The sequence below is a fragment of the Lutra lutra genome, chromosome 9 (genome assembly GCF_902655055.1).
Source record: "Lutra lutra chromosome 9, mLutLut1.2, whole genome shotgun sequence".
NCBI lineage: Eukaryota > Metazoa > Chordata > Mammalia > Carnivora > Mustelidae > Lutra > Lutra lutra.
This window is the reverse complement of record NC_062286.1, coordinates 21,764,991-21,776,065: the sequence shown is the minus strand read 5'-3', so window position 1 is coordinate 21,776,065 and position 11,075 is coordinate 21,764,991. Positions and strand designations below refer to the sequence as shown.

The 11,075-nt window shown below is 48.4% G+C and overlaps 2 protein-coding genes across 12 annotated transcripts in view; both read left to right on the top strand.

Annotated features, from left to right (window-relative positions):
* The first annotated feature begins 391 nt into the window (after nucleotides 1–391).
* FNDC4 (fibronectin type III domain containing 4) lies at nucleotides 392–2,912 on the top strand. Its single transcript, XM_047744821.1, has 6 exons — nucleotides 392–528; nucleotides 609–724; nucleotides 947–1,151; nucleotides 1,598–1,687; nucleotides 1,990–2,114; nucleotides 2,301–2,912. Exons 1-6 carry the CDS (start codon nucleotides 408–410, stop codon nucleotides 2,334–2,336), a joined length of 693 nt encoding a protein of 230 aa, XP_047600777.1. The 5' UTR covers nucleotides 392–407; the 3' UTR covers nucleotides 2,337–2,912.
* A 1,834-nt stretch (nucleotides 2,913–4,746) lies between these two features.
* The window catches only part of IFT172 (intraflagellar transport 172), a 34,063-nt gene continuing 27,734 nt past the window's right edge, over nucleotides 4,747–11,075 (top strand). For 3 of the 11 annotated variants that reach the window (XM_047744785.1, XM_047744786.1, XM_047744788.1), the window contains exons 1-9: nucleotides 4,783–4,990; nucleotides 5,739–5,856; nucleotides 7,820–7,963; nucleotides 8,188–8,300; nucleotides 8,738–8,777; nucleotides 9,076–9,141; nucleotides 9,353–9,432; nucleotides 9,643–9,730; nucleotides 10,780–10,994. In XM_047744785.1, coding sequence (XP_047600741.1) covers nucleotides 5,803–5,856; nucleotides 7,820–7,963; nucleotides 8,188–8,300; nucleotides 8,738–8,777; nucleotides 9,076–9,141; nucleotides 9,353–9,432; nucleotides 9,643–9,730; nucleotides 10,780–10,994 — 800 coding nt within the window. In that variant the 5' untranslated portion in view covers nucleotides 4,783–4,990; nucleotides 5,739–5,802. Of the gene's footprint in view, nucleotides 4,994–5,738; nucleotides 5,857–7,819; nucleotides 7,964–8,187; nucleotides 8,301–8,737; nucleotides 8,778–9,075; nucleotides 9,142–9,352; nucleotides 9,433–9,642; nucleotides 9,731–10,779; nucleotides 10,995–11,075 lie in introns of all 11 variants that reach the window. The other 8 variants (XM_047744787.1, XM_047744780.1, XM_047744779.1 and 5 more) reach the window with 6 other exon arrangements.

Genomic DNA, 11,075 nt, shown 5'->3' with positions numbered 1-11,075 from the left:
CTCTGGGGGCCCCCCCGCAGCCCCGCGGCTCGCTACGCCTCCGCCTGCCCTTTGCCCGCAGCTCGGTCCCGCGCTGCCCGCCGCGCCGGGCCCGCGCCGGGATGGGGTAGGGGCAGCGCCGCGGAGCCGGGCGATGGGCCGCCCTATGGGCACCGAGCAGCCCCCTGAGGCCTGACCGACCGCGAGGACCGGCGGAGGTGGGTGTGGGCCGGGCAGAGCGGCGCACTGGGGACGCCCGGGTGATGCGGGGGCGGGGAAGGCGTGGGGAGAACGGGGTATCCGGGGCTGCTGTGGGCGGTGGGGAGCCAGGGAGAGCAGCTGCCACCCGTGCGTTCTGGGCAGTCCTGGACACCCCCCCCCCCAACAACTCCTGCCACCTCCAGGAGCCCCGCCTGGATGTCAAGCGGATGCCCCAGTGCCTCCCAGCGGACTCGGTGGGGACCATGGCTTCGCTGATGCCCCTCTCCCCATACTTAAGCCCTACGGTCCTCCTGCTGGTCAGTTGCGACCTGGGCTTTGTGCGAGCAGGTGAGTAAAGGGGTAGAGGGGTCGAGCATAGCTAGTCCGTACATGGGACCTGTTAACCTATTCACTCTGGCACCCAACAGACCGGCCTCCCTCTCCTGTTAATGTGACAGTCACTCACCTCAGAGCCAACTCGGCCACTGTGTCCTGGGACGTCCCAGAAGGCAACATCGTCATTGGCTACTCCATTTCCCAGCAAGTACGAATCACCCTTCTGCTCCCTCAGCCTGTGTCCTTGGAACTCTGAGCCTTCCTTCCGTTACCCCCACCGGGGACCAAAGCTTCCCTCCCCATGGTGGGAGAATCTGGGAGCTGGTGTCCCCTGGCTCAAGCTGCCCTTGTCATCCTACTCCGTGGAGTGGGATGTTTGAGTCCTGGGACTGGTGTGAGACCGCCCTCCTGTCCCATCATCTCCCCGCAGCGACAGAATGGCCCTGGGCAGCGTGTGATCCGGGAGGTGAACACCACCACGCGGGCCTGTGCCCTCTGGGGACTGGCTGAAGACAGCGACTACACGGTGCAGGTCCGGAGCATCGGCCTTCGGGGAGAGAGCCCCCCAGGGCCTCGGGTGCACTTCCGAACTCTCAAGGGTTCTGACCGGCTACCCTCCAACAGCTCAAGCCCAGGTGAGAGGCTCAGCTATCCTCCACTCCCGAAAGCTTTGGATTCTCTGGCTTTTTACCTGCCCTTTAGCCTCTTGTTTACTTCCCCCCAAACAAGCCACAGTCTAGCTTAGATGAATAAAAGGATGACTTAATTCATCATACTGCCAAGAAACGAAGGAAAAAGGTTGGCAGGGGACTGGGTATAAACAGGCTGATAATGAATCGTTTGGGAGAAGGGCTTTTAAGCTTCCTTTTCCCCACCCTCTGTTCCCAGCCGCCGCAGTCTGCGTGAATACTTGCCCGCAACGGTCCTGCTTTTTTGGTCTCTACCTACCTGTCCACCAACAGCTTCCTAGAGAGGGGCTCTCAGGGGCAACCCTGGCCCCAGACTCTCCATCCTTACCGGTCTGCATAGAAGAGCTCTGTGGCCGCTCCCCATAACCTGGAGTCTATCTCTTTCTTCTCAGGTGACATCACAGTAGAGGGTCTGGAGGGAGAGCGACCATTGCAGACAGGGGAAGTGGTTATCATTGTGGTGGTGTTGCTCATGTGGGCTGGTGAGTGAGCAGCTGCACGGGGGACCAAGGATTGGGGGAGTGGGGGGCTCAGTGAAGGTGGGAGGTGGTGAAGGCTCAGGAGAAAAGGCAGGGAGGGAAATGCAGCGGGGAGATGCTTAGTTGGGGGTGAAGCAGAAGTTTGAGGAGAGGAAGGCTAAGAGGGTGGTACTCGCATATGAGCACTAGAAATTCAAGGGTTTTCTTTTCAGATTTTTCTAGAAAACATATGGGTATCTCATGCCCTTCAAGGCTATGAGTGGGGAGGTCAAGATCAAGGTGCAGATTGTATTGTTGTGTTTCAGCTGTAATTGGGCTCTTCTGCCGTCAGTATGATATCATCAAGGACAACGACTCCAACAACAACCCCAAGGAGAAGGGGAAGGGGCCGGAACAGAGTCCTCAGGGAAGGCCAGTGGGGACGAGACAGGTGATGTGATGTGGGGCCAGTGAGGGAGGGAAGGGTGATTTTGCTTCTAGAAGCAGTCAGGGAAAGGGAGAAGGCCAAAGAGGGGCAGGAAGAGAGGGGAAATGGATATTTGGGATGGAGGAGGCTCTTACCTTCCTGACATGAGAGACTCAAGCCATTTTTCTTTCTTTTTTTTTTTTTTTACAGAAAAAGTCACCATCCATCAACACCATTGATGTATGAGTGAAGAAACCGAACTCCAAAACAGATGCACTAACAACCTGGGGATGGGGATAGGGTCAGGGAGAGCCTCAGTTGGTGATCTGCCCAAGACTGAAGGATCCCATAATCTCCTAGAGGGTAATGACACTCCCACAATCTCAGGCCTGGTACCCATCCTCTTTCCACTGTGAGCAGGGCCAGAAGGTAGGTCTCTTAGGGTCTGTGCCCCTGGACCTGGGGAATGGCTATCAGGTGGGATATGTCCTTCCATCCCCAGGTCCAGGGGAGAGACACTTGTTCAACTGTATCCCACTAGGTCCTCAATGGGGCCCCCATTGCACCTGCATCAGGACTTTTGGCATCCCCAGCTGCCCCCACATCTTGCCTCTGGGTCTCAGAGAGGGGTGTTTCTTTGGGTACTCCCCCTCCCCCAGCAACTCAAAGGAATTGTCTGGGTCTGGAGGCAGATGCTGCACTGCACTACTCCAATGTCTTCCACGGAGCCTCAGGTGCTCCCCCTCACCTGGTAGCCCCCCCAGCTGCTGGTGACCTCACCCCTTGGACATTTTTCCAATAAACGTTCTTGGACAAACTGGAGATGACTGTATGGGATACTGTATAGTATGCTGAAGACACCTCCCCACTGTCTCTCCCCTGACCACAAGGGCCTCTCACGCCACCACCACCAACTCGACAGGAGCACTCTCATTGTTTTAAAGTGTTTGTTTTGATTCTATAGCCTGGAATGGGTGGGGAGAGCACAGAAATGGGTGTAGAAAGCTAGAGCCCTAGTTCCTTTTGTTTTGTTCAGTGAGAAGGGAGGAGAAGGAAAAGAAGGAGGGAAATATAAATTCTCCTGCATCCGTGGAAACGAAGGTTATACCACATGAGAGGGGCTGGTAACCTTTTTAAGTTCACTGCCCACATTGACACCCAAGCTTTCCACCATTTATTCCTCTGACTCCTCCATCAACCTCAAGTTAATTTCCAGAAAAGGACTGAATGGTGTTTTGGGACAAATGAAAGAGCAGCTCCACTAATGGATCCTTTAGTGCCCGTGCTCCTATCCTGTGCACTCCTGTACTTTTAGTCTTCTCCTGCCCTCAATTTTCCTTTTGTTTTTCTCTGCCTCTGTCTCTGCTGATTCGGTCAAAGTCAATAATAATGTAAAGTGTAAATGAGTTTATATTCACTCTCTGCCACTATATCCAGAGGATTATGGAAATAAAACCGAGGGGTTGGAACTCCCCTGTCAAAAGACATACTTTGGGCTCTGGGGCTACTTCCTTCCTGTGAAAATAGAGGCTTTCCTCTACTGTTTCCTAAATTCCAAGGGTGGGGGATGGTGCCAGTGAGAGAAATACCTGTTTACGTTTGCAACCACTGTGGGGGAAAAGCTGCAGAACCCAGAATCTGGACATCATATGCTATACTCTCTGGAGAATTATAGGTTTTCTTAACTTCGGATCTTTCCAGAGGAGGTGTATGAACGCTCCTTTTCTGCATTTCAGTCTCTCTGGCATGTTACAAGAATGTAGACCAGTAATTCTGAAAGGGACCCCAATCCAAACAGATCAAGAAGTCATTATCCTTTCTACTTAATCAAGCTCCAACCCCAGGTATTACAAGACTTAACTTTACTCTATCAGATAAGCCCAGTTCTCATTTGCCCTCTGCCTTGAACCACAAAAGCATGCAGATCTGGGCAGCAGTCTTTGATCCACTGCTACCCAGTTCTGAAGTAGTACCTCTCAGTCGCCACTGGCGCGGCAACACTCACATCTCCGACTCTGGACAGCTCATTTCTTGGGATGGAAGTGGCACGGGGTATAGAAGCATGGCATAGATACAGGGGGTTAAAAGTTCAGAATATAAAGGCTGTTTAAATGCATCAGCTCTGGGTTGAATCCGAGTTTCATCCTTTACTGTTAGTTTCTTAACTGATCCCTCTAATCCCGAGTCTCCTGGCATGTAAAATGGAACTAATAATGCCATCCCCTTCAAAAGGTGTCTTTGAGATTAAATGAGATAATGCATCTACAACCTTTTGCACAGTACCTGGCAGACGCATCCTGAGTATTCAGTTAACTATCATTATTAGCCTTGTGATACCCCGTGCAAATCATGGAGCCTATTTGGGTTCAATCCGGGCCGCTGCAAAACGTATGAAAGCAACCGCCCTGCCTTCCTCCAGGGTTGTAAGGATTAAAAGAAGTGTTCATCCACACTGTACTCACAATCCCGGCGGGAGAAAGACCGCGATTACGTAGGAACTCGAGTTTGCGGAGGGCTTGTGGGCGTGGCTTGAGCTGGAGTTTGCAAGCAACGACGGGATTGGTTGAAGAGAGGATTCGAGTCCTCTCAGGGTCCCGCCCTAGACCTCACTGCGCCTGCGCACGTTCTGTTTGCTTCACAGCGAAGCTACGTGGTGACCTTGCGAAGTGTGTCGCGCTGTAGTCGCGTCTGCGTCAGCGGCAGTTGGTGTGGCTGCGTGGCGGGTTGTCCAGGTAACGACGGGAGTTGTCGCTGACTGGTGGCATCCGAGAGACAGGTGTTCGTCATGCAGTTGAAGCACCTGAGGACCCTGCTGAGCCCTCAGGTGAGGAGTTGCGTGCCTCTTCCCTCCCTCGCCAGCCTTAACGTTCCCAGAGAAGTGGGGGAACTGAAATCTCACGATGTTGAGCGCCTACTGCATGCGGAATCTCTGCTCGGCCGGTAGTGTGCGGTAGCCAAGACGGACCGCTAACCTCGGTAGCTTTCATTCCGTTTCATTTGACAGCAGTTGTGTAGGAGGCCCCGTGCTGGGCGCACAGGGAAACAGCGAACCTAAGTCTGCGCCCAGATGAACAAGCGCTTTAGGTAAAAGCCCCAAAGACGGAGTGCGGAAGACCTCACGTTCCTTCTGATGATGAAGATCTCAGACTCGGAAAAGGCTGGGCACCGGGGGAGGAACCATGCTGAAGAAAGGCTGGGTTTTGGAGCTAGGAGACCAGCACTCAAGTCCTAGTGCCAGCTCCACTTTCAATAAATGGTCCAGTCCCGCTGACTTGAAGCCCTGGGCACACAGTCTCTGAGCGCCCACCCAACTGCTTCATTTGGAAGATGGGAGTAACAATAATAGCAACCTGAGGGGGTTTGGAGGAAGAGTTAAAGAAAGTCACGTGCGCAAAAGCCTTCGCGAACTAAAAAGCCCTGTAGAAACCGATAGACGAGAGAGAACATTCAAAATTCAAAGGATAGACTCATACAAAGCTAATGATAGTATCTGCCATAAGTGAACGTTTCCTATGTAGCAAGACAGCATAATTTCAGGAGTTAGGATTGTGGCTTTTGGAGTCAGACATAGGTGGATTTAAATCTTGGTTCCACCCCCTTATGAACTATGTATGTAAATTTGAGCAAATTACTTAACTTTTCTGAAATCAGATTCCCCATCTGTAAAATATGCATAATCATATCTGTCTCAGCGTTATGAAGTAAAAGGACAATGCATATTGAGCATTTATCAAAATGCCTAGTCTATGCTAAGATCTTGTTAAAGGTTAGTTTTTATTGTTCTAGTCCCTGCCCACTTTGAATCCTCACGACAGTGCTGTGAGGAATGAGGAAGGCTTCACAGTGAATGTGGTATTAGGAGAATAGAGGGAAATTAGAACAAAAGAGAAGTGCTCATTGCTCAGGAAACTGCCCCCGAAATTGTAATTTAAGAATTCCTTTACCCTAATGGAATACTTGGAAGTGAAAATCCCCTTCAGTCTTTAAAAATAAGATGTCACGATGCAGGGTAGGGCAAATGCCCAGGATTGGCAAAATGATGAAGGCAGATGATGAGCAAGGAAAATGAGGAACCCTCAGCCCTTCAAACCTAATTTAATCAAGCAGTGGAGGGGGGTAAAGGTGGTGGTGTGGCTATTTTCTGACTCTGAGGATTTTGATGGAGGGAAGAAAACAAAAAAAGGCCTTTTAAACCTGGGACTTTGGAGGTAAGTGGGTTAGGAGTGAAAAGTAACAAAGTTTCAAACCAGAGCTCTGGAGCCCAAGTAATTAATCACACAATTGGAGCAGAAGCTAAATGTTTTATTTTAAGGAGGGAAGTCCTTAGTGCAGAACCTTTGAGGACCAGGTGGTAGACAGATGTGGAAGAGAATAATCGGCTGCGAGATGATCGCTTCCAAACTGGACTTGTGAGCAGTGCATAGTTTGTGGGGCTGGGGGGAATTAAAAAAAAAAAAAATCTAAACTGGTGGGATTTTCATCCTAAATCTCAACTCTGAGTGTCTTACTCCCTATTCCAGTACTTCCACTGTCTTTTTCCTACCAAATAAGCCCAAACTTCTTGGCCAAATTTCAAATTTTTTTTTGCGCTGGCCTCATTGTTTTTCCTGCCTTACCTCGTCTGTTCTATTTGCAAGATCGTTTCAGCTAAATTAAATTACTGTCTCTTAATGAGATTTGCCTTTGCTCCTATCATTCCTTCTACTTCAGATAACTTCCCCCATTAAATTACAGCCAATTCTTCAAAGCTTAAAGTTGGTCATTTAAACATAAAACGATTTCAGGCTTCCCCAAACTATCATCATGCTTTGTACATGCCTCTCTAATGGGATTTTCCTGTTTTGCACCATGTTATTAGCCTGGGGGCACGGACTGTATTTTGCTCTTTGTCTTCCTCTCAGCCCCTGGCTACATGCCTTTCTCAATAAGGTATTCAAAATATAGGGACGCCTGGGTGGCTGAGTTGGTTGAGCAGCTGCCTTCGGCTCAGGTCATGATCCCAGCGTCCTGGGATCGAGTCCCACATCGGGCTCCTTGTTCTGTGGGGAGCCTGCTTCTCCCTCTGCCTCTGCCTGCCACTCTGTCTGCCTGTGCTCGCTCTCTCTCTCTCTCTCTGACAAATAAATAAATCTTTAAAAAAAATACATATATATATATATATATATTGAATGAGGAGTGCCTAGGTGGCTAAGTCATGAAGTGTCCTCAGCTAGGTCATGATCCAGGGTCATGGGATTGAGCCCCACATTGGGCTCCCTGCTCACTGGGAAGCGTCCTTCTCCCTCTCCCACTCCCCCTGCTTGTGTTCCCTCTCTTGCAGTCTCTCTGTCAAATAAATAAATAAAACCTTTAAAAAAATAATATTGAATGAAAAAATATGTATATATTGAATGAATGGCTGAAGACCAGAACCTATTTTTAAAAAAACAACTTATCAGACCAGTTGAATTTACTTCAGTTGAGCTATGAAGGAGCAAGGCCATTGCAGGGGCACATCGGTACAGTTGATTCTGCGTGTCACCTCGAAGTGTATTTGCATTATGGGTTTCTAAAGCACCTTGTTCTCCTGGGCCAGGGTTTTATAGCCTTGGACACCAGAATGCATCTTTTGTTTTAAAGACTGTGATGTGGAGAATTGACCAAGTCACACTAGAGCTAAAGGAACTAGAAATGCTTTTGTCACTCTAGATGAACAGCTGGGCTTCCTTTTGCCCCCTCTGCCTCTGCAGGATGGAGCTGCAAAGGTGACCTGCATGGCTTGGTCCCAGAACAATGCCAAGTTTGCCGTCTGCACAGTGGACCGGGTGGTGTTGCTATACGATGAACATGGGGAGCGGAGAGATAAATTCTCCACCAAACCAGCTGACATGAAGGTGAAGAGAATACTCTGTGTGTCCTTAACCTGTTCATGGGGTCTTAGGAATCTGGAAAACTTCCTAACTAACTTCCCCAGCCATCTGCCTAGGAAATGGCCTGCCCCATCTTTTCTCAGGATAAATCCCTGACGCTCAATACAGTCACACAAACACCTTTTCTTCTCTTTTCTCTACCATGTGTACTCATGACTTTTTTTTTCTTTTCCTTTTTTAACTCTTAGTATGGCAGGAAGAGCTATATGGTGAAGGGCATGGCTTTTTCTCCTGATTCCACTAAAATTGCCATAGGACAGACTGACAACATCATCTATGTGTACAAGATTGGCGAAGATTGGTGAGGATAGAGACTGGGAGGTGGGGGTGACCTGGAAAAGAAGGGGAAGGCAGGAAGAAATGTCTCATTGGGGAAAGGGGAGTAGAGAAGATGATGGTCCAGGCTGGGATGTGGAGAGCAAAGGCCTTCCCGAGTCTGTTGCTTCTTCCCTATCTGTGCCTGCTTCATGTGTTGTGAGATCCCATCCCTGGTGGAATCAGCCTAAGGTCAGCATGAGGACCTGTGATGGGAGCCCTTGGTGATACAGCATCTTTGTTCCTGTTCTAAAACTGCTCGGGCTCCATTTTATACCTCCTTTCAAAGCTCCTATGGAATGGAAGGAAACATTAGGGGGAGCAGGGAACGTATCTGGTCTTTCTTCCCTTCCCCCAGCATCACGTGTGGCACTTTCTTTATGAAAGTGTTTTTAATATGTTTTCCCTCCTTTTATTTTGCAGGGGTGACAAGAAAGTCATCTGTAACAAATTCATCCAGACGGTAAAGTTCAGTCCTGTCTCTGTGAGATTTGGATGAGCAAACATATATCAATATAGCTACTTGTAAATGTAACCAGAAGTTGCACTTTTAACTTGTCCATCTGACCTTTCCAACTGAGAGGATGGAGGATGGTGCTGCGTGGCTGCCCATCCTCCTTGCTATCCTCCTTGACCCCAGCTGTGTCCTCTTCTCCACTGTAGGCGACTGGGGTGGTGGCATGTGGCGGGGGGTTCAGTTTGTTATAAATGCGCTGGGCTACATGGACAGGGTTATCCTTTTCATGATTTCCTCCTTCCAGAGTGCTGTCACCTCTCTGCAGTGGCCAGCAGAGCACATCATTGTTTTTGGACTGGCTGAAGGGAAGGTAAAGGAGGAAGAGAAACACAGGAGAGGTTGTGGGTGAGGATAATGATTCTGGAGAGAGAAATATGGTTAAATGTCTCCCTTAGGGTCAAGTTATATATTGGGGGAGAAAACGGAAGGACCAGTTTTTTGTTATTTCTTTTTCTTTCCTTAGGATCTGGGTGGGATTGAAAGGAACCTAACCAGACTTGTATCCATTTTCCCATTTTCAGGTTCGTTTAGCAAACACTAAAACTAATAAATCATCTACCATCTATGGGACAGATTCTTACGTGGTATCACTGACAACAAAGTGAGTAAGGAAGAGCAGTATCCTAAGCTTGGAGACGTAGGAAGAAGCGATGGGGATGTTGGGACTGGGAGACTATAATATGGAAGATGGGGAGGACTGGTAGCAGGGAGCCCAGGTAGGGTAATGTTTGACACGGAAGCTGGATTTCTTGGTGAGACAGAGTAATCTCTTTCTTCCTCTTCCTCTTCCTTTATACACTCACTTTTTTAGTTCCTCTGGGAAAGGAATTCTCTCTGGTCATGCAGATGGCACCATTGTTAGGTATTTCTTCGATGATGAAGGCTCTGGAGAGTCACAGGTATGACTAAAGGATGCTGTGAGATGGGGGTAAAGAAACCCAAGATTCCTCCTAGGGGAGGTTGAACATTAAGATTGAGGTGGTTGGCGGGGGGCACATTTAGATGCAGCCACAGAGAGAATTTTCATTCAGGAGGCCACAGCTTAATATTTGTGGGCAAGGAGGAATCGAGTGGAAAGGATTCTGAGAGTAAGGGAAAGTGAAAATTATTATCTATGCAAAAAGTGTATTTATATGTATAAATTCATAGAAAAAAAAATCATTCTCAAGAGAGAAAAGGGAAAGGGTGTGGGATAAAAGGAATGTTTATGTTTTACTTGATGTAATTCTCTATTGTTTGAATAACTTACCTTAAGAATTACTTGTCAAGGGGGCCTGGCTGGCTCAGTTGGTGGATCATGTGACTCTTGATCTCAGGGTTGTGAGTTTGAGCGCCACATTAGGTGTAGAGATTACTTAAATAACTAAAACTTTAAAAAAAAAAAAAAGTAACCCCTTTCTGCCTGGGTGACTTTCTCCAAACTAGGAAAAATCCGGCCTTAGCCTATAGCACTCTCCCTGAAACTAGAGAATCTCCTCTTCCCTTTTGACTCCAACCTAAAAATATAACATTAAAGGCAGGAAAGAGAAATTCACACTTTATGGGAAGCCAAAAGAGATTAAAAAAGAGAATTAATCCTGTAATAATTAAATTTATTTCTTCTGTAAAGAAAGAGTTGTATGCTCCATGTGGACCTACCCAGTGTTAGTTAATGTGTAGGATATGTCCCTTTGGGGGGCCTTAAAGGTGTTTACTAAAGAACTCAACATACAAGCCTTTTCAGGTTTCCTCTTGAGGACAATGTCAGACGTGTGTGTATGTCATACATATGTGTGTAAGAGTATAAAACCTAAAGACAGTTTGTGAAGTTCTCCAGATTAGTATGTGTTGGGGTGGGAAAATGTTGGGAGGAAGATTTATACGGGGTATAAATTTTTCCTAGAAAGGAAAAATCCCTGGCTGAGGCTGTCAGAGTCAGAACGATTGGAACCCTTTACTTCTGTCTTAGGGGAAGTTGGTTAACCACCCATGCCCACCCTATGCCTTGGCTTGGGCAACCAACAGCATCGTGGCTGCAGGCTGTGATCGGAGAATTGTAGCCTATGGAAAGGAAGGCCACGTGCTACAAACTTTTGATTATAGCCGTGACCCTCAGGAGCGGGAGTTCACCACCGCTGCTGCAAGCCCTGGGGGCCAGTCTGTTGTGTTGGGAAGTTATGACAGGTGGGTCCCTTTCCGTGTGCATCTTCTGCCTACTTTCCCTGTGTACACCTTGCTCTAGCCCAGTTATTTTCAACCAGAGTG

What these genes read in the sequence shown, in the direction of transcription:
- FNDC4 (XM_047744821.1), top strand. Translation starts at nt 408, where the DNA reads ATGCCCCAGTGCCTCCCAGCGGACTCGGTGGGGACCATGGCTTCGCTG. An exon ending in GCTACTCCATTTCCCAGCAA is followed by an intron (nt 725 to 946) that starts GTACGAATCACC and finishes ATCTCCCCGCAG; the next exon opens with CGACAGAATGGCCCTGGGCA. An exon ending in GGCCAGTGGGGACGAGACAG is followed by an intron (nt 2,115 to 2,300) that starts GTGATGTGATGT and finishes TTTTTTTTACAG; the next exon opens with AAAAAGTCACCATCCATCAA.